The following is a 23,015-nucleotide window of genomic DNA, read 5'->3' as shown; positions in this document are numbered from 1 at the left end:
TTAAGACAGTACATTATAAATACAGCACATTATAAATACAGTACATTCAAAATACAGTACATTATAAATACAGTACATTATAAATACATCGCATTATGCTGGTAGAGTCATATTCTATTCTATTCAGTTGTTCTATTCTGAATGGTCATCATTTGTCACGTTGTTAGATGACTCAGACATAGTGAACATAATAAAGCAGGTACCCTTGAGCATCTTGACAGCCACAGTCCTGCAGCCTGTAGAGTTGTCGATGCCAAAGGCAGACGCCTGCATGACTTTCCCAAAGGCCCCACGGCCCAGAGGTTTCTCTGGAAGGACACAGAGAGATAATTCAAACACAATATTATTTGTTTCTCAATTGGTGGGGTTGAAACCCAGAGGTGGGTTGTGGTTGAACACTGGGCGGTGGCAGTCTGTCAGAGTCAATGTTTCTAAAGGCTTCAGGTGGGAACCACCTAGATATCCCAGCTGGCCGTTCATAAAACTTGAGAAATGAAAATGACATTTACTGTATATCCAACAAGCCCTGATGAGTCAAACTCAGATCCCACCCTAGCCAGACCTGATTATTTACAGTAAACACAGCTCCCACCCTTGACAGACATGATTAGCACAACACAGATAACGCTGATTACATGGGGCACTCCCAGTCATCTCTGATGCAGATAATATTGTTACGAGGAAGTGATCATATCTATCACTAATTTTAATCATCTCCTCTCTCCCAACGTTATGCTTGGTCTGTAACCAATCACTACACAGTGTACAAGGTCGCTAACAAATTATGTAAAGTTATACCCAGTTTGAGGCGGTCTCTGGGGAACTCCCATTGGCCTGGGTCGTACTGTAGCCTATCACACTGCTCCTCCAGAGGCCCCTCCCCTGGGTCCAGGATGATTGAAAGGTACTCAGCCTTGGCACTCGAAGAGTTTGGCTGAGAAAAATGGATTTATATGAAATCATCAAAAATAGGACAGATAGTTACACAATTTTATACACTCATGTCTGCTCCATTTGTGTCTCACCTTTTTGAGTTTACGTATGAAGAGAGTGAGAAGCAGCCAGAAGAGAGTGGCCACCAGACAGGTACAGGTGAGAGTAGGGATCTCCAGAGACAGGCCACCTGATGAGTCTACACAGAGAGAGAGAGAACTAGAATCTGAAGTCAAATGTTTACTGATGATCTGGTGCTTCTGTCCCCAACCAAGGAGGGCCAACAGCAGCACCTAGATCTTCTGCACAGATTCTGTCAGACCTGGGCCCTGACAGACCTGGGCCCTGACAGACCTGGGCCCTGACAGACCTGGGCCCTGACAGACCTGGGCCCTGACAGACCTGGGCCCTGACAGACCTGGGCCCTGACAGACCTGGGCCCTGACAGACCTGGGCCCTGACAGTAGATCTCAGTAAGACAAAAATAACGGTGCTCCAAAAAAGGTCCAGTTGCCAGGACCACAAATCCAAATTACATCTAGGCACCGTTTCCCTAGAGCACACAAAAAACTATACATACCTCGGCCTAAACATCAGCGCCACAGGTAACTTCAACAAAGCTGTGAACGATCTGAGAGACAAGGCAAGTAGGGCCTTCTATGCCATCAAAAGGAACATTAAATTCAACATACCAATTAGCATCTGGCTAAAAGTACTTGAATCAGTTATAGAACCCCTTTGCCCTTCATGGTTGTGAGGTTTGGGGTCCGCTCACCAACCAAGAATTCACAAAATGGGACAAACACCAAATTGAGACTCTGCATGCAGAATTCTGCAACGTAAGGGAGAGAGAAGAGAGCATGATTGAAATTAATCTGAGGATTTACACATTTTAAACTATAGAAATAGAAGCACAGAGATGAACAAGGCCCTCTCAGGAATACTTATTCTCTCCTCCCTCACTTCAAGTATTATCTGACATTTATTTCACTCATGGGCTGCAGTTCTCCTTCCCACATGAGGGCGCTGTTCTCTCACTGTCCCTCTGTCCCTCCCTGTCTGTCCCAGCCTCTGATCAGGGTGGAAACGACCCAACAGGCTCAAACACAAACAGCCATCTTCCTCATTCATCTTGGTGTTTTTCAGCAGATATAGAAATAGCCTCAGTTTAAGGGGCAGCAGAGTGGGGCTTCCGAGGGAAATCAAAAAGGGAGACAGCTTCCTTCCTGACTTATTAGAACAGAACAACACTGAGCCACTCCTCTCCATGGTCAGGCTAGGGAGCTTCTGCTAGCTGCTACTCAGTGAGTGGGTCCTCCAAACAGGGGTGACTTACACTGTAGTCCAGCCTCTACTGGAAAGGACTGGCTCACGCACCAAAGACTCTCTAAAGAAGGGAAAATCAATCAAGACGTAGGATAGCAGCACTATCTAAAGCAGTGTCTCGTTTTGTCTTTACAACTGACCCTATTAGCTGAGGCTTTACTCTTCACCCTTGTTATAGTAGATCATGATTAGATGACTGTTATATGTATAAGGTTGTCATTGGTACCCTTTAACACCCACATCCCGGCTATCACAAGAGTGTTTATCCACAGGCACCAACATGACCAAATATGGAAGACACCCATCTTGGATGGTTATAGAACGAGAGAGGAGAGAGAGTTGAGTGTATTCCACAGTTACTATTGGTCAATGGATCCTTACTGTGAACCCAGATGTAGGCGGAGCTCTCAGCAGAGCCTCTCTCATTGGTTGCCTGGCAGGTGTACAGACCCTGGTCCTCCACTGTGATTCGGTCAATGTGGAGGTTCTCGCCTCCTTGTGCTATGACGATACCTGCACATGAGAAACAGAACGTGTCACAGTCATTTCCCAACACCAACTTCAGGAGTCTCATTCTCAACAGTTTGAAGAGGATTCCTCTCTCATCTTCCTGTCTTTATTCTGATTAATTCAGATCAGTGCAGGTGAAGTGAGAAAGAGGAAGTCATTTTAGACTATTGACACTCCAAGTCACCAAGCAACTCAACTTTCACTGTTGTAATATTCCCATATATATAGTGAACAAAAATATAAACACAACATGTAAAAGTGTTGTTTCCATGTGTTGTTTCCAAATTAAAGATCTCAGAAATGTTCCATACGCACAACAAGCGGCAGGGTAGCCTAGTGGTTAGAGCGTTGGACTAGTAACCGGAAGGCCGCAAGTTCAAACCTCCGAGCTGACAAGGTACAAATCTGTCATTCCGCCCCTGAACAGGCAGTTAACCCACTGTTCCTAGGCCATCATTGAAAATAAGAATATGTTCTTAACTGACCTGCCTAGATAAATGTTTTTAAAAAAATATCTCAAATTTTGGGCACAAACGTGTTTATATCCTGGTTAGTGAGCGTTTCTCCTTTGCCAAAATAATCTATCCACCTGACAGGTGTGGCATATCAAGAAGCTGATTAAACAGCGTGATCATTACACAGGTGCACCTGGTTCTCGGGACAATCAAAGGTAAAAATGTGCTGTTTTGTCACACAACACGATGCCACAGATGTCTCAAGTTTTGAGGGAGTGTGCAATTGGTATGCTGACTACAGGAATGTTCACCAGAGCTGTTGCCAGAGATGTTAATTTCTCTACCATAAGCCGCTTCCAATGTTGTTTTAGAGAATTTGTCAGTACGTCCATTTGGCAGTACGCCCAGGACCTCCACATCTGGCTTCTTCACCTGCAGGATTGTCTGAGACCAGCCACTCGGACAGCTGAAGAATACTTCTGTCTCTAATAAAGACGTTTTGTGGAGATAAACTCATTCTGATTGGCTGGACCTGGCTCCCTAGCAGGTGGGCCTATGCCCTCCCAGGCCCACCAATGGCTGCGCCTGTGCCCTGTCATGTGAAATCTATAGATTAGGGCCTAATGAATTTATTTCAATTGACTGATATCCTTATGAACTGTAAACTCAGCAAAATCGTTGAAATTGTTACATGTTGCGTTTATATTTTTGTTCAGTATAGTTGAGATGGGGATATAAGATCACTGTGCCTCCCACCTGATCCCTGAAGCAGTGTGTGTTGGTCCTTGTACCATGTGATGAATGGGCGTGGCACTCCGTGGGCGCGGCAGCTGAGTGTCACTGAGCTGCTGATGTTCACGCTGCAGTCAGACAGATTCTGTAACAGCACCGGAGCCTCCAGTACTGTGGGAAAACACACACCATGAGTGTGTGTGGGATTAGGTGTGCATGTGTGAGAGAGAGATGTGTGTGTTGTGTGTGTGCGAGCGAGCGTTTGTGTGTGATTGTGTGTGTGTGTGTGTGCACGGGTGTGTGTGCGCGCGCGTGTGTATATCAAAATATTGAGTTACTTCAATGTCAAGAGAACAGAACAGATGAGTCATAAGTCATACAGTAGGCCCATGAATAGTCATACAGTAGGCCCCTGAATAGTCATATAGTAGGCCCATGAATAGTCATACAGTAGGCCCATGAATAGTCATATAGTAGGCCCATGAATAGTCATATAGTAGGCCCCTGAATTGTCATACAGTAGGCCCATGAATAGTCATATAGTAGGCCCATGAATAGTCATATAGTAGGCCCATGAATAGTCATATAGTAGGCCCATGAATAGTCATATAGTAGGCCCATGAATAGTCATATAGTAGGCCCATGAATAGTCATATAGTAGGCCCATGAATAGTCATACAGTAGGCCCATGAATAGTCATATAGTAGGCCCATGAATAGTCATATAGTAGGCCCATGAATAGTCATATAGTAGGCCCATGAATAGTCATATAGTAGGCCCATGAATAGTCATACAGTAGGCCCATGAATAGTCATATAGTAGGCCCATGAATAGTCATATAGTAGGCCCATGAATAGTCATATAGTAGGCCCATGATAGTCATATAGTAGGCCATGAATAGTCATATAGTAGGCCCATGAATAGTCATATAGTAGGCCCATGAATAGTCATATAGTAGGCCCATGAATAGTCATATAGTAGGCCCATGAATAGTCATACAGTAGGCCCATGAATAGTCATATAGTAGGCCCATGAATAGTCATATAGTAGGCCCATGAATAGTCATACAGTAGGCCCATGAATAGTCATATAGTAGGCCATGAATAGTCATATAGTAGGCCCATGAATAGTCATATAGTAGGCCCATGAATAGTCATATAGTAGGCCCATGAATAGTCATACAGTAGGCCCATGAATAGTCATATAGTAGGCCCATGAATAGTCATATAGTAGGCCCATGAATAGTCATATAGTAGGCCCATGAATAGTCATATAGTAGGCCCATGAATAGTCATATAGTAGGCCCATGAATAGTCATATAGTAGGCCCATGAATAGTCATATAGTAGGCCCATGAATAGTCATACAGTAGGCCCATGAATAGTCATATAGTAGGCCCATGAATAGTCATATAGTAGGCCCATGAATAGTCATATAGTAGGCCCATGAATAGTCATATAGTAGGCCCATGAATAGTCATATAGTAGGCCCATGAATAGTCATATAGTAGGCCCATGAATAGTCATATAGTAGGCCCATGAATAGTCATACAGTAGGCCCATGAATAGTCATATAGTAGGCCCATGAATAGTCATATAGTAGGCCCATGAATAGTCATATAGTAGGCCCATGAATAGTCATATAGTAGGCCCATGAATAGTCATACAGTAGGCCCATGAATAGTCATATAGTAGGCCCATGAATAGTCATATAGTAGGCCCATGAATAGTCATATAGTAGGCCCATGAATAGTCATATAGTAGGCCCATGAATAGTCATATAGTAGGCCCATGAATAGTCATATAGTAGGCCCATGAATAGTCATATAGTAGGCCCATGAATAGTCATACAGTAGGCCCATGAATAGTCATATAGTAGGCCCATGAATAGTCATATAGTAGGCCCATGAATAGTCATATAGTAGGCCCATGAATAGTCATATAGTAGGCCCATGAATAGTCATACAGTAGGTCCATGAATAGTCATATAGTAGGCCCATGAATAGTCATATAGTAGGCCCATGAATAGTCATATAGTAGGCCCATGAATAGTCATATAGTAGGCCCATGAATAGTCATACAGTAGGCCCCTGAATAGTCATACAGTAGGCCCATGAATAGTCATATAGTAGGCCCATGAATAGTCATACAGTAGGCCCCTGAATAGTCATACAGTAGGCCCATGAATAGTCATACAGTAGGCCCATGAATAGTCATACAGTAGGCCCCTGAATAGTCATACAGTAGGCCCCTGAATAGTCATACAGTAGGCCCCTGAATAGTCATACAGTAGGCCCCTGAATAGTCATACAGTAGGCCCATGAATAGTCATACAGTAGGCCCATGAATAGTCATACAGTAGGCCCCTGAATAGTCATACAGTAGGCCCCTGAATAGTCATACAGTAGGCCCCTGAATAGTCATACAGTAGGCCCCTGAATAGTCATACAGTAGGCCCATGAATAGTCATACAGTAGGCCCCTGAATAGTCATACAGTAGGCCCCTGAATAGTCATACAGTAGGCCCCTGAATAGTCATATAGTAGGCCCATGAATAGTCATACAGTAGGCCCCTGAATAGTCATATAGTAGGTCCATGAATAGTCATACAGTAGGCCCATGAATAGTCATACAGTAGGCCCCTGAATAGTCATACAGTAGGCCCCTGAATAGTCATACAGTAGGCCCCTGAATAGTCATATAGTAGGCCCATGAATAGTCATACAGTAGGCCCCTGAATAGTCATATAGTAGGTCCATGAATAGTCATACAGTAGGCCCATGAATAGTCATACAGTAGGCCCCTGAATAGTCATACAGTAGGCCCATGAATAGTCATACAGTAGGCCCCTGAATAGTCATATAGTAGGCCCATGAATAGTCATACAGTAGGCCCATGAATAGTCATACAGTAGGCCCCTGAATAGTCATACAGTAGGCCCCTGAATAGTCATACAGTAGGCCCATGAATAGTCATACAGTAGGCCCCTGAATAGTCATACAGTAGGCCCCTGAATAGTCATACAGTAGGCCCATGAATAGTCATACAGTAGGCCCATGAATAGTCATACAGTAGGCCCCTGAATAGTCATATAGTAGGCCCCTGAATAGTCATACAGTAGGCCCCTGAATAGTCATACAGTAGGCCCCTGAATAGTCATACAGTAGGCCCATGAATAGTCATATAGTAGGCCCATGAATAGTCATACAGTAGGCCCATGAATAGTCATATAGTAGGCCCATGAATAGTCATATAGTAGGCCCATGAATAGTCATATAGTAGGCCCATGAATAGTCATATAGTAGGCCCATGAATAGTCATATAGTAGGCCCATGAATAGTCATATAGTAGGCCCATGAATAGTCATATAGTAGGCCCATGAATAGTCATACAGTAGGCCCATGAATAGTCATATAGTAGGCCCATGAATAGTCATATAGTAGGCCCATGAATAGTCATACAGTAGGCCCATGAATAGTCATATAGTAGGCCCATGAATAGTCATATAGTAGGCCCATGAATAGTCATATAGTAGGCCCATGAATAGTCATATAGTAGGCCCATGAATAGTCATACAGTAGGCCCATGAATAGTCATATAGTAGGCCCATGAATAGTCATATAGTAGGCCCATGAATAGTCATATAGTAGGCCCATGAATAGTCATATAGTAGGCCCATGAATAGTCATATAGTAGGCCCATGAATAGTCATATAGTAGGCCCATGAATAGTCATATAGTAGGCCCATGAATAGTCATACAGTAGGCCCATGAATAGTCATATAGTAGGCCCATGAATAGTCATATAGTAGGCCCATGAATAGTCATATAGTAGGCCCATGAATAGTCATATAGTAGGCCCATGAATAGTCATACAGTAGGTCCATGAATAGTCATATAATAGGCCCATGAATAGTCATATAGTAGGCCCATGAATAGTCATATAGTAGGCCCATGAATAGTCATATAGTAGGCCCATGAATAGTCATACAGTAGGCCCCTGAATAGTCATACAGTAGGCCCATGAATAGTCATACAGTAGGCTTCTGAATAGTCATACAGTAGGCCCCTGAATAGTCATACAGTAGGCCCCTGAATAGTCATACAGTAGGCCCATGAATAGTCATATAGTAGGCCCATGAATAGTCATACAGTAGGCCCCTGAATAGTCATATAGTAGGCCCATGAATAGTCATACAGTAGGCCCATGAATAGTCATACAGTAGGCCCCTGAATAGTCATACAGTAGGCCCCTGAATAGTCATACAGTAGGCCCATGAATAGTCATACAGTAGGCCCCTGAATAGTCATACAGTAGGCCCCTGAATAGTCATACAGTAGGCCCATGAATAGTCATACAGTAGGCCCATGAATAGTCATACAGTAGGCCCCTGAATAGTCATACAGTAGGCCCCTGAATAGTCATACAGTAGGCCCCTGAATAGTCATACAGTAGGCCCCTGAATAGTCATACAGTAGGCCCATGAATAGTCATACAGTAGGCCCCTGAATAGTCATACAGTAGGCCCCTGAATAGTCATACAGTAGGCCCCTGAATAGTCATATAGTAGGCCCATGAATAGTCATACAGTAGGCCCCTGAATAGTCATATAGTAGGTCCATGAATAGTCATACAGTAGGCCCATGAATAGTCATACAGTAGGCCCCTGAATAGTCATACAGTAGGCCCCTGAATAGTCATACAGTAGGCCCCTGAATAGTCATATAGTAGGCCCATGAATAGTCATACAGTAGGCCCCTGAATAGTCATATAGTAGGTCCATGAATAGTCATACAGTAGGCCCATGAATAGTCATACAGTAGGCCCCTGAATAGTCATACAGTAGGCCCATGAATAGTCATACAGTAGGCCCCTGAATAGTCATATAGTAGGCCCATGAATAGTCATACAGTAGGCCCATGAATAGTCATACAGTAGGCCCCTGAATAGTCATACAGTAGGCCCCTGAATAGTCATACAGTAGGCCCATGAATAGTCATACAGTAGGCCCCTGAATAGTCATACAGTAGGCCCCTGAATAGTCATACAGTAGGCCCATGAATAGTCATACAGTAGGCCCATGAATAGTCATACAGTAGGCCCCTGAATAGTCATACAGTAGGCCCCTGAATAGTCATACAGTAGGCCCCTGAATAGTCATACAGTAGGCCCCTGAATAGTCATACAGTAGGCCCATGAATAGTCATACAGTAGGCCCCTGAATAGTCATACAGTAGGCCCCTGAATAGTCATACAGTAGGCCCCTGAATAGTCATATAGTAGGCCCATGAATAGTCATACAGTAGGCCCCTGAATAGTCATATAGTAGGTCCATGAATAGTCATACAGTAGGCCCATGAATAGTCATACAGTAGGCCCCTGAATAGTCATACAGTAGGCCCATGAATAGTCATACAGTAGGCCCCTGAATAGTCATACAGTAGGCCCCTGAATAGTCATACAGTAGGCCCATGAATAGTCATACAGTAGGCCCATGAATAGTCATATAGTAGGCCCATGAATAGTCATATAGTAGGCCCATGAATAGTCATATAGTAGGCCCATGAATAGTCATATAGTAGGCCCATGAATAGTCATATAGTAGGCCCATGAATAGTCATATAGTAGGCCCATGAATAGTCATACAGTAGGCCCATGAATAGTCATACAGTAGGCCCATGAATAGTCATACAGTAGGCCCCTGAATAGTCATACAGTAGGCCCCTGAATAGTCATACAGTAGGCCCCTGAATAGTCATACAGTAGGCCCCTGAATAGTCATACAGTAGGTCCATGAATAGTCATATAGTAGGCCCATGAATAGTCATACAGTAGGCCCCTGAATAGTCATATAGTAGGCCCATGAATAGTCATACAGTAGGCCCATGAATAGTCATACAGTAGGCCCCTGAATAGTCATACAGTAGGCCCCTGAATAGTCATACAGTAGGCCCATGAATAGTCATACAGTAGGCCCCTGAATAGTCATACAGTAGGCCCCTGAATAGTCATACAGTAGGCCCATGAATAGTCATACAGTAGGCCCATGAATAGTCATACAGTAGGCCCCTGAATAGTCATACAGTAGGCCCCTGAATAGTCATACAGTAGGCCCCTGAATAGTCATACAGTAGGCCCCTGAATAGTCATACAGTAGGCCCATGAATAGTCATAGAGTAGGCCCCTGAATAGTCATACAGTAGGCCCCTGAATAGTCATACAGTAGGCCCCTGAATAGTCATATAGTAGGCCCATGAATAGTCATACAGTAGGCCCCTGAATAGTCATATAGTAGGTCCATGAATAGTCATACAGTAGGCCCATGAATAGTCATACAGTAGGCCCCTGAATAGTCATACAGTAGGCCCATGAATAGTCATACAGTAGGCCCCTGAATAGTCATACAGTAGGCCCTGAATAGTCATACAGTAGGCCCATGAATAGTCATACAGTAGGCCCCTGAATAGTCATACAGTAGGCCCATGAATAGTCATACAGTAGGCCCATGAATAGTCATACAGTAGGCCCATGAATAGTCATACAGTAGGCCCTGAATAGTCATACAGTAGGCCCCTGAATAGTCATACAGTAGGCCCCTGAATAGTCATACAGTAGGCCCATGAATAGTCATACAGTAGGTCCATGAATAGTCATACAGTAGGCCCATGAATAGTCATACAGTAGGCCCCTGAATAGTCATACAGTAGGCCCATGAATAGTCATACAGTAGGTCCATGAATAGTCACACAGTAGGCCCATGAATAGTCATACAGTAGGCCCATGAATAGTCATACAGTAGGCCCATGAACAGTCATACAGTAGGTCCATGAATAGTCATACAGTAGGCCCATGAATAGTCATACAGTAGGTCCATGAATAGTCATACAGTAGGCCCATGAACAGTCATACAGTAGGTCCATGAATAGTCTTACAGTAGGCCCATGAATAGTAATACAGTAGGCCCATGAATAGTCATACAGTAGGCCCATGAACAGTCATACAGTAGGTCCATGAATAGTCATACAGTAGGCTCATGAATAGTCATACAGTAGGCCCATGAATAGTCATACAGTAGGCCCATGAACAGTCATACAGTAGGCCCATGAATAGTAATACAGTAGGCCCATGAATAGTCATACAGTAGGCCCATGAATAGTCATACAGTAGGCCCATGAATAGTCATACAGTAGGCCCATGAACAGTCATACAGTAGGCCCATGAACAGTCATACAGTAGGCCCATGAACAGTCATACAGTAGGCCCATGAACAGTCATACAGTAGGCCCATGAATAGTCATACAGTAGGCCCATGAATAGTCATACAGTAGGCCCATGAATAGTCATACAGTAGGCCCATGAATAGTCATACAGTAGGCCCATGAATAGTCATACAGTAGGCCCATGAATAGTCATACAGTAGGCCCATGAATAGTCATATAGTAGGCCCATGAATAGTCATATAGTAGGCCCATGAATAGTCCTATAGTAGGCCCATGAATAGTCATATAGTAGTCCCATGAATAGTCATTTGTAGGCCCATGAATAGTCATATAGTAGGCCCATGAATAGTCATATAGTAGGCCCATGAATAGTCATATAGTAGGCCCATGAATAGTCATATAGTAGGCCCATGAATAGTCATACAGTAGGCCCATGAATAGTCATATAGTAGGCCCATGAATAGTCATACAGTAGGCCCATGAATAGTCATATAGTAGGCCCATGAATAGTCATATAGTAGGCCCATGAATAGTCATATAGTAGGCCCATGAATAGTCATATAGTAGGCCCATGAATAGTCATATAGTAGGCCCATGAATAGTCATATAGTAGGCCCATGAATAGTCATATAGTAGGCCCATGAATAGTCATATAGTAGGCCCATGAATAGTCATATAGTAGGCCCATGAATAGTCATATAGTAGGCCCATGAATAGTCATATAGTAGGCCCATGAATAGTCATATAGTAGGCCCATGAATAGTCATATAGTAGGCCCATGAATAGTCATATAGTAGGCCCATGAATAGTCATATAGTAGGGCTATGAATAGTCATATAGTAGGCCCATGAATAGAATTAGTGTTTTTCCTTTTCTTTCTCTACAAATCGAACGCAGGGATATTTGACATCCTTCCCTGGACCCCTGACACGCTCTGACCACAATGTGTGTGTTAGTGACACATTTCTGTGTGAGTGTATGTGTGTGTGTTTCAGCTGACCTAGGTTCCTCTTGGGTTTGTAGTAGTAACCTTAAAACCACTCAATTTGAAACATGACTCACCACCTAGACGACAAAGACTACAATTGGATGACCCCCCCCCCCCCCCCCCCCCCCGCTGTCTCTCTCTAGTTAAAAGCCCATGGGGGTCTTTGAGAGGAAGTTTATGCGTTGAGGTATGGTGAGCAGCAGCAGTAAAATAAATGAATAAAAGGGACTTAAGTAATGTGGGACTGATTGTTGTTTCCCATATCTTCCTACAGGAGAACAATTGATGATTGTCTGTGAGTCCGTGGTTTGACAGTGTCTGATTGGCTGATTGTTCCTCTGGCCCTGTGAAGGGGCCTGTAAATGTGGCATTGTGGGAAGTGCCATTGTGTCCTCTTCCTCCTGACGAGGGAGCATTCCCACGTGAAAGAAAGAGGTGCAGGGAGAGAGAGAGCAGGGGAGCAGACAGGCAGGGAGAACGACAGCAGGAGAGCAGACTGGCAGGGAGAACGACAGCAGGAGAGCAGACTGGCAGGGAGAACGACAGCAGGAGAGCAGACTGGCAGGGAGAAAGAGAGCAGGAGAGCAGACTGGCAGGGAGAAAGAGAGCAGGAGAGCAAACTGGGACAGGGAGAAAGAGAGCAGGAGAGCAGACTGGCAGGGAGAAAGAGAGCAGGAGAGCAGACTGGGACAGGGAGAAAGAGAGCAGGAGAGCAGACTGGCAGGGAGAAAGAGAGCAGGAGAGCAGACTGGGACAGGGAGAAAGAGAGCACGGGAGCAGACTGGCAGGGAGAAAGAGATCAGGAGAGCAGACTGGCAGGGAGAAAGAGAGCAGGAGAGCAGACTGGGACAGGGAGAAAGAGAGCATGGGAGCAGACTGGCAGGGAGAAAGAGATCAGGAGAGCAGACTGGCAGGGAGAAAGAGAGCAGGAGAGCAGACTGGGACAGGGAGAAAGAGAGCAAGAGAGCAGACTGGCAGGGAGAAAGAGAGCAGGAGAGCAGACTGGCAGGGAGAAAGAGAGCAGGAGAGCAGACTGGGACAGGGAGAAAGAGAGCAGGAGAGCAGACTGGCAGGGAGAAAGAGAGCAGGGGAGCAGACTGGGACAGGGAGAAAGAGAGCAGGGGAGCAGACTGGCAGGGAGAAAGAGAGCAGGGGAGCAGACTGGCAGGGAGAAAGAGAGCAGGAGAGCAGACTGGCAGGGAGAAATAGAGCAGGAGAGCAGACTGGCAGGGAGAAAGAGAGCAGGAGAGCAGACTGGGACAGGGAGAAAGAGAGCAGGAGAGCAGACTGGGACAGGGAGAAAGAGAGCAGGGGAGCAGACTGGCAGGGAGAAAGAGAGCAGGAGAGCAGACTGGCAGGGAGAAAGAGAGCAGGAGAGCAGACTGGGACAGGGAGAAAGAGGTGTATCACTGTGTGTGTGTAGGTGTATCACTGTGTGTGTGTGTAGGTGTATCACTGTGTGTGTGTGTAGGTGTATCACTGTGTGTGAACGTGAGTGTTTATGTACATACCAGGTGTTGAAGGAATGGTGTTATTCCCATAAAATGTGAAGGGACATCGCCAATCCATTAAATTCATCAAAGCAATTCTGCTGAGTTGAAATTACAGGTGTGAGTACGTCTATGAGTATGTTGATATGAGTATTACCCTGTTTGTCCATGGATGAGTGAATGTGTCATAGTAATGACAATGATGATGGTAATGACGACGATAATTATGATGGTAACGATGATGAAAATGATGATGATGATGGTAACGATGATGAAAATGATGATGATAACGATGATGATGGTAACGATGATGAAAATGGTGATGATGATGGTAACGATGATGAAAATGATGATGGTAACGATGATGAAAATGATAATGATGATGGTAACGATGATGAAAATGATGATGATGATGGTAACGATGATGAAAATGATAATGATGCTGGTAACGATGATGAAAATGATAATTATGATGGTAACGATGATGAAAATGATGATGATGATGATGGTAACGATGATGGTAACGATGATGAAAATGATAATGATGATGAAAATGATGATGATGGTAACGATGATGAAAATTATGATGATGGTAACGATGATGAAAATGATGATGATGATGGTAACGATGATGAAAATGATGATGGTAACGATGATGAAAATGATAATGATAACGATGATGAAAATGATGATGAAAATGATGATGTAATGATGATGAAAATGATAACGATGATGGTAACGATGATGATAATGGTAATGATGATTGTAACGATGATGATAATGACGACGGTAATGATGATGGTAATGATGATGATGATCAGAGTGGTCCTGTGTGAGAGGTCAGAGGGCTCACCTGTGACGTCCACCTGTGTGTCCAGATGTGTGTTCTGTCCCGTCAGCAGGTGATTGGCGGAGCAGCGGTAGGTTCCAGAATCCCCCACCGTCAGGTTGCTAAGCAATAGACTCAGAGTGTCAGAAAACTCTCCCGAGGACAGTTCACCACCCAGGGAGGGGGTCGGGGGTGTGGCCTCTCCTGAGGACAGTTCACCACCCAGGGAGGGGGTCGGGGGTGTGGCCTCTCCTGAGGACAGTTCACCACCTAGGGAGGGGGTCGGGGGTGTGGGCTCTGCTGGGTCAGTCACCCGTTGCCATGAAAAATTGGTGTACAGGTGCTTATTGGCTACGCAGGTGAGGTATAGGTCTCCTCCCTCCCTTGGCTCATCCTCCTGACTCACACTGAAGCCTCCTGGGACGTCTGTGAGAGGGAGGGAGGGGGGAGACAGAGAGGGAGGGAGGGGGAGAGAGGAGAGGGAGAGAGGGGGAAGGGAGGGAGAGAGGGAAATAGAGAGGGAGAATGGGAGGTAGGGAGGGAGAGAGGGAAAAAGAGTGAAAGGGAGGTAAGGTAGGAGGGAGGGAGGGAGGGAGAGAGAGAGGGAGAGAGAGAGAGAGGGGGAAGGGAGGGAGAGAGAGTGAAAGGGAGGTAAGGTAGGAGGGAAGGAGGGAGAGAAGGAGAGAGGGAAAGGGAGGGAAGGTAGGAGGGAAGGGAGGGAGAGAGAGTGAAAGGGAGAGAGAGGGATGCAGAGATTCAGTTCCTATTCAAGCCACTCTGGTCTACACATCTCTATACAAACAGCTCTGATAACCTTTTTAACCCCACAACAAACCTCCCTGCCCACCATCTCACTAGACCTCCAACGAATCTGAATCCTACTCTCAAGTGTTGACCAAGCCGCCATTTTCTTAACCTTTGATGACAATGTTGAATAGCTATTGTGGGTAAAAGCAGCCAGAGAAATACAGTGAAAAGGCCTTTTATTTACTTTAGCTATTTGACACTTCCTGTGGAAACGGCTCTAGGGTTTCCTGATGGCAGATAGTGTTTATCTTTCCCGAACACCCCTAGGTCTCCCGAAATAAAGAGGGCCTGGCGGCCCAGGGAAGTGACTCGATAACAGCCCCAGGTTCCTGTTGCACTCAAAAACACACATTCACACACACACACACACACACACACACACACACACACACACACACACACACACACACACACACACACACACACACACACACACACACACACACACACACACACACACACACACACACACACACACAGAGGACAACACACACACATACACCCACACAGGGGACAACACACACACACAGGGGACAACACACACATGGGACAACACACACACACACACACACATGCACACACACACAAAAGTGACACACAGGGGGACAACACAAACACACAGGGGACAACACACACACACAAAGGGGTAACATACACAGGGGACAACACAAACACGCACACGGGGCGACACAAATACAAATACACAGCAGACAACACATACTCACGCACACACACACACAGGATCCAACTCACACTAGCACACAGTACATACAGTACCAGTCAAAAGTTTGGACACACTTACTCATTCAAGTGTTTTTCTTTATTTTTAAAAAACTATTTTCTACATTGTAGAATAATAGTGAAGACATTAGAACTATGAAATAACACATATGGAATCATGTAGTAATCAAAATATCTAATATTAGTGATTCTTCGAAGTAGCCACCCGGAATGCTTTTCCAACAGTCTTGAAGGAGTTCCCACATATGCTGAGCACTTGTTGGCTGCTTTTCCTTCACTCCGCGGTCTAACTCATTCCAAACCATCTCAATTGGGTTGTGGTCGGGTGATTGTGGAGGCCAGGTCATCTGATGCAGCACTCCATCACTCTCCTTCTTGGTCAAATAGCCCTTAAACAGCCTGGAGATGTGTTAGATCATTGTCCTGTTGAAAAACAAATGATAGTCCCACTAAGCCCAAACCAGAAGGGACGGCGTATCGCTGCAGAATGCTGTGGTAGCCACGCTGATTAAGTGTACCCTGAATTCTAAATAAATCACAGACAGTGTCACCAGCAAAGCACCCCCACACCATCACACCCCCTCCTCCTCCATGCTTCACGGGTTGAACCACACGCGGAGATCGTCCGTTCACCTACTCTGCATCTCACAAAGCCATGGCGGTTGGAACCAAAAATCTCAAATTTGGACTCCTCAAAAGACAGATTTCCACCGGTCTAATGTCCATTGCTTGTGTTTCTTGGCCCAAGCAAGTCTCTTCTTCTTATTGGCATCCTTTAGTAGTGGTTTCTTTGCAGCAATTCAACCATGAAGGCCTGATTCACGCAGTCTACTCTGAACAGCTGATGTTGAGATGTGTCGGTTACTTGAACTCCGTGAAGCATTTATTTGGGCTGCAATCTGAGGTTGGTAACTCTAATTAACTTATCCTCTGCAGCAGAGGTAACTCTGGGTCTTCCTTTCCCGTGGCGGTCCTCATGAGAGCCAGTTTCATCATAGCGCTTGATGGTTTTTGCGACTGTACTTGAAGAAACTTTCAAACTTCTTAAAATGTTCTGTATTGCCTCCCGGGTGCCGCAGTGGTTACTGCAGCGCCAGCTGTGCCATCAGAGACTCTGGGTTTGCACCCAGGCTCTGTCGTAACCGTCCGCGACCGGGAGGTCCGTGGGGCGCCGCACAATTGGCCTAGCATCGTCCGGGTTAGGGAGGGCTTGGCCGGTAGGGATGTCCTTGTCTCATCGCGCATCAGCGACTCCTGTGGCGGGCCGGGCCGAGCGCAGTGCGCGCCAACCAAGGTTGCCAGGTGCACTGTGTTTTCTCTGACACATTGGTGCGGCTGGCTTCCGGGTTGGATGCGCGCTGTGTTAAGAAGCAGTGCGGCTTGGTTGGGTTGTGTACCGGAGGACGCATGACTTTCAACCTTCATCTCTCCCGAGCTCGTACGGGAGTTGTAGCGATGAGACAAGATAGTAGCTACTAAAACAATTGGACACCACGAAATTGGGGAGAAAAAGGGGTAAAAAAAAAAAGAATGTTCTGTATTGACTGACCTTGTCTTAAAGTAATGATGGGCTGTTGTTTCTCTTTTGCTTATTTGAGCTGTTTTTGCCATAATATGGAGTTGGTCTTTTAACAAATAGGGCTATCTTCTCTATAGCACCCCTAACCTGTCACAAAACAACTGATTGGCTCAAACGCATTTGCATTTGTATTTATTATGGATCCGGGGTCCGGCAAAATGAAGGCAGTTATACAATTTTAAAAACATTACAATACATTCATTACAGAACTCACAACACACTAAGTGTGCCCTCAGGCCCATACTCCACTACCACATATCTATAACACAAAATCCATGTGTGTATAGTGTGTATGTTATCATGTGTTTATATGCATGTGACAGTACCTCTGTTTATGTTACTCACAGTCCCCGCTGTTCCACAAGGTGTATTTTTACCTGATTTTTAAATCTAATTTTACTGCTTGCATCAGTTACCTGATGTGGATTAGAGTTTAATGTAGTCATGGCTCTATGTAGTACTGTGCGCCTCCCATAGTCTGATCTGGACTTGGGGACTGTGAAGAGACCTCTGCTGGCATGTCTTGTGGGGTATGCATGGGTGTCCAAACTGTGTGCTAGTATTTTAAACAGACAGCTTGGTACATTCAGCTTGTCAACACCCTTTACAAAAACAAGTAATGAGGAAGTTAATCTCTATTCCACTTTGAGCCATAAGAGATTGTCATTACTGTCATTAATGTTAGCTCTCTGTGTACTTTTAAGGGCCAGCCGTGCTGCCCTGTTCTGAGCCAACTGCAATTTTCTCAAGTCCCTGATTGTGGCACCTGACCACACGACTGAACAGTAGTCCAGATGTGACTAAACCAGGGCCTGTAGGACCTGCCTTGTTTATAGTGTTGTTAAGAAGGCAGAGCAGCGCTTTATCATGGACAGACTTCTCCCCATTTTAGCTACAGTTGTGTCAATATGTTTTGACCATGACAGTTTACAATCCAGGGTTACTCCAAGCAGTTTAGTCACCTCAACTTGCTCAATTTCCACATCATTCATTACGATATGTAGTTGAGGTTAAGGTTTAGTGAATGTTTTGTCCCAAATACAATGCTTTTAGTTTTGGAAATATTTAGGACTAACTTATTCCTTGCTACCCATTCTGAAACTAGCTCTTTGTTAAGTGTTACAGTAATTTCAGTTGCTGTAGTAGCTGACGTGTATAGTGTTGAGTCATCCGCATACATAGACACACTGGCCTTACTCAAAGCCAGTGGCATGTCGTTAGAAAGATTGAAAAAAAGCAAGGGGCCTAAACTGCTACCCTGGGGAATTCCTGCTTCTAACTGGATTAAGTTTGAGAGGCTTCCATTAAAGAACACCCTCTGTAACTCTTTATCCACATTATAGCAGGAGGTGTAAAGCCATAACACATATGTTTTTCCAGCAGCAGACAATGATCGATGATGTCAGAAGCTGCACTGAAGTCTAACAAACAGCCCCCACAATCATTTTCTTATCAATTCCTCTCAGCCAATAAACAGTCATTTGTGTAAGTGCTGTGCTTGTTGAGTGTCCATCCCCATATGTGTGCTGAAAGTCTGTTGCCAATTTGTTTACTGTAAAATTGCATTGTATCTGGTTAAACACATTTTTTTCTAGAAGTTTACTAAGGGTTGGTTACAGGCTGTTTGGTTGGCTATTTGAGCCAGTAAGGTGGGCTTTACTATTCTTGGGTAGCGGAATGACTTTAGATTCCCTCCAGGCCTGAGGGCACACACTTTCTAGTAGGCTTAGATTGAAGATGTGGCAAATAGGAGTGGCAATATTATCCGCTATTATCCTCAGTAATTTTCCATCCAGATTGTCAGACCCCAGTGGCTTGTCATTGTTGATAGACAACAATAGTTTTTTCACCTCTTCCACACTGACTTTATGGAATTCAAAAGTACAATTCTTGTCTTTACTAATTTGGTCAGATATACTTGGATGTGTAGTGTCAGCGTTTGTTGCTGGCATATCATCCCTAAGTTTGTTTATCTCTCCAATGAACAAGTCATTAAAGTAGTTGGCAATATCAGTGGGTTTTTGTGATAAATGAGCCATCTGATTCAATGAATGATGGAGCCGAGATGGCTTTAAGAAGGAAATAAATTCCACAAATGAACTTTTAACAAGGCACACCTGTTGAAATGCATTCCAGGTGACTACCACATGAAGCTGGTTGAGAGAATGTCAAGGCAAAGGGTGGCTACTTTGAAGAATTTCTAATATTAAAGAGATGTTGATTTGTTTAACACTTTTTTGGTTACTACATGATTCCATATGTGTTATTTTATAGTTCTGATGTCTTCACTATTATTCTGCAATGTAGAAAATAGTAAAAATAAAGAAAAACCCTTAAATGAGTAGATGTGTCCAAACTTTTGACTGGTATATCCACACAAAAATCCACACACACAGTCATCAATGTGTTTGATTTTAGATGGACATCACAGTGACTCAGAAAGAGTGGGGGAGGAATTGAGACAGTGAGAGAAACACAGGACAAGAGGAAGAGAAAGAGATAGAGTGAATTAAATGAGAAAGAGGAAGAGACTGGGAGAGATGGGTGAGACATAGTTAGTCATTGATAGATTTTACATTGTGACATCTACAGATGTAGGATCTTATTTTGAGACAGTTTGCAACAGCAGAAAAATAATCCGCAGCATGAATGGAAATGTTTTGTAGGGGTTGATACATATTTTGTGAGGATAAATCAAGTCTGACATTATAAACTGGAAATTACAAAATGCTGAAGAATTTTCCTTTTTATACCTTGAATACACTACAAGTTTGCATTTCCTGCCATGCAGGAAAGTTTTGGCAACAAAAGAGTGATCAAATTAAGATCCTACATCTGTATACACTAATGTATTCAATGGTGCACATACTGGTAGTACTATACTGCAAGTCATAAGGAAGGATGTAGTTTTGATTTTGTGACTGTGGTGTGATGTCATTGTACTGTACCTGTTATATAGAAGGGCATGTCCAGCTCATCCTTGCCCACAGAACTAGAGGCAATACAGCGATACACGCCGGACACAAACGCCTCAGCAACCATCAAAACCCCCACGGTCTGTGGGACACACACACACACACACACACAGCCACACACACACAGCCACACACACACACACACACACACACACACACACACACACACACACACACACACACACACACACACACACACACACACACACACACACACACACACACACACACACACACACACACTTTACCTCTGCTGCCACCAATAACAGAGTTCACATTTGACATTTTCCATTGAGAAGACAATAGAGGTATGTGAACCAGCCCTACTGCCCACCTCCAGACCACAGGGAAGCTAAACACATTACATACTCTCCATTAACCCTACCCTACACTGCCATCAGACAGCATCCCTAGCCGCGTACTCAGAATATGCACAGACCAGCTGGCTGGAGTGTTTACAGACATAGTCAATCTCTCCCTATCCCAGTCTGCTGTCCCCACTTGCTTCAAAATGTCCACCATTGTTCCTGTACCTAAGAATATAATAAAATAAAGTTGTATTGATCACATACACATATGTAGCAGATGTTATTGCTTGTGTTCCTAGCTCCAACAGCGCAGTAGTATCTAACAGTACACAACAATACACACACATCTTCAAGTAAAAGAGCAGAATTAAGAAATATATAAACATTAGGATGAACAATGTCAGAATGGCATTGACTAAAATACAGTAGAATAGGATACAGTATATACATATGAAATGAGTAAAGCAGCATGTAAACCTTATTAAAGTGTCTAGTGTTTCATTATTAAAGTGACCAGTGATTCCAGGTCTATGTCTATAGGGCAGCAGCCTCTAAGGTACAGGGATGAGTAACCCGGTGGTAGCCGGCTAGTGATGGCTATTTAACAGCTGTTTTTCAGTCTCTTTCGGTCACAGCTTTGATGAACCTGCACTGAGTTCGCCTTCTAGGTGGTAGCGGGGTGAACAGGCCGTGGCTCGGGTGATTGATGACCTTGATGACAAACAATACCCCACAATGACGAAGCACAAAAACAGGTTTTTAGAAATGTTTGCACAATGAATAAAAAATAAAAAACAGAAATACCTTATTTACATAATTATTCAAACCCTTTGCTATGACACTCTAAATTGAGCTCACGTGCATCCTGTCTCATTGATCATCCTTGAGATGTTTCTACAACTTCATTGGAGTCCCCCTGTGATAAATTAAATTGATTGAACCTGATTTGGAAAGGCACACACCTGTCTATACAAGGTCCCACAGTTGACAGTGCATTTCAGAGCATAAACCAACCCATGAGGTCGAATGAATTGTCTGTAGAGCTCCGAGACAGGATTGTGTCGAAGCACAGATCTGGGGAAGGGTACCAAAACATTTATGTAGCATTGAAGATCCCCAAGAACACAGTGGCAGCCATTATTTTTTAAATGGAGGAAGTTTGGAACCACCAAGACCCTTCCTAGAGCTGGCCTCCCGGCCAAACTGAGCAATTGGGGGAGAAGGACCTTGGTCAGGGAGGTGACCAAGAACCCGATGGTCACTCTGGCAGAGCTCCAGAGTTCCTCTGTGGAGATGGGAGAACCTTCCAGAAGGACAACCATCTCTGCAGCACTCCACCAATCAGGCCTTTATGGTACAGTGGCCAGACGGAAGCCACTCCTCAGTAAAAGACTCATGACAGCGCACTTGGAGTACACCAAAAGTCACCTAAAGAACTCTCAGTGAAGATGGCGCCGGAGAGGATGGCTTCCATTTTATTGGCTGTTAACCAATCATGCTATTTTGTTAGATTTTTCGCATTTGTTTGTAACTTATTTTGTACATAATGTTGTTGCTACCATCTCTTATGACCAAAAAGAGCTTCTGGACATCAGAACTGCGATTACTCACCTCGAATTGGGCAAATCAATTTTCTTAATTGGGTCGGACAGGAATGATATACTCCAAACACCCGAACAGTCCCTCATCCTCGTCATTCGCTGGAAAAAGACACTGCGATTTCGCGGAAAGAGATCGGGGTGCCTTGTGAGGATCAGGCGACGAGTGGCTAATCTGCCTTTGCCATCCGTACTAAATAAATGGGACGAACTGAAAGCACGTATATCCTACCAACGGGACAATCCTCAAAAAAGGTTCTACAGCTGCACCATCGAGAGCATCTTAACTGGTTGCATCACGGCCTGGTATGGCAACTGCTCGGCCTCCGACCGCAAGGCACTACAGAGGTTAGTGTGAACGGCCCATTACATCACCGGGGCCAAACGTCCTGCCATCCAGGACGTTGTCAAAGACTCCAGCCACCCTAGTTATAGGCTGTTTTCTCTGCTACCGCACGGCAAGCTGTACTGGAGCGCCAAGTCTAGGTGTAAGAGGTTTCTAAACAGCTTCTACCCCCAAGCCATA

General features: G+C 44.5%; 1 protein-coding gene across 1 annotated transcript in view; it reads right to left on the bottom strand.

The window, feature by feature from the left end:
* LOC109899246 (vascular endothelial growth factor receptor 1) overlaps positions 1 to 23,015 on the bottom strand; it is a gene marked incomplete in the record, with an annotated part of 70,289 nt that overhangs the window by 6,756 nt on the left and 40,518 nt on the right. The window contains 7 exon segments of the mRNA XM_031836325.1: positions 204 to 308; positions 799 to 934; positions 1,026 to 1,132; positions 2,641 to 2,772; positions 3,981 to 4,127; positions 14,506 to 14,907; positions 20,557 to 20,665. Coding sequence (XP_031692185.1) covers positions 204 to 308; positions 799 to 934; positions 1,026 to 1,132; positions 2,641 to 2,772; positions 3,981 to 4,127; positions 14,506 to 14,907; positions 20,557 to 20,665 — 1,138 coding nt within the window.

The sequence above is a fragment of the Oncorhynchus kisutch genome, linkage group LG11 (assembly GCF_002021735.2).
Source record: "Oncorhynchus kisutch isolate 150728-3 linkage group LG11, Okis_V2, whole genome shotgun sequence".
Taxonomy (NCBI): Eukaryota; Metazoa; Chordata; class Actinopteri; order Salmoniformes; family Salmonidae; genus Oncorhynchus; species Oncorhynchus kisutch.
The sequence above is the reverse complement of the archived record's forward strand: the minus strand, read 5'-3'. Positions and strand labels throughout refer to the sequence as shown.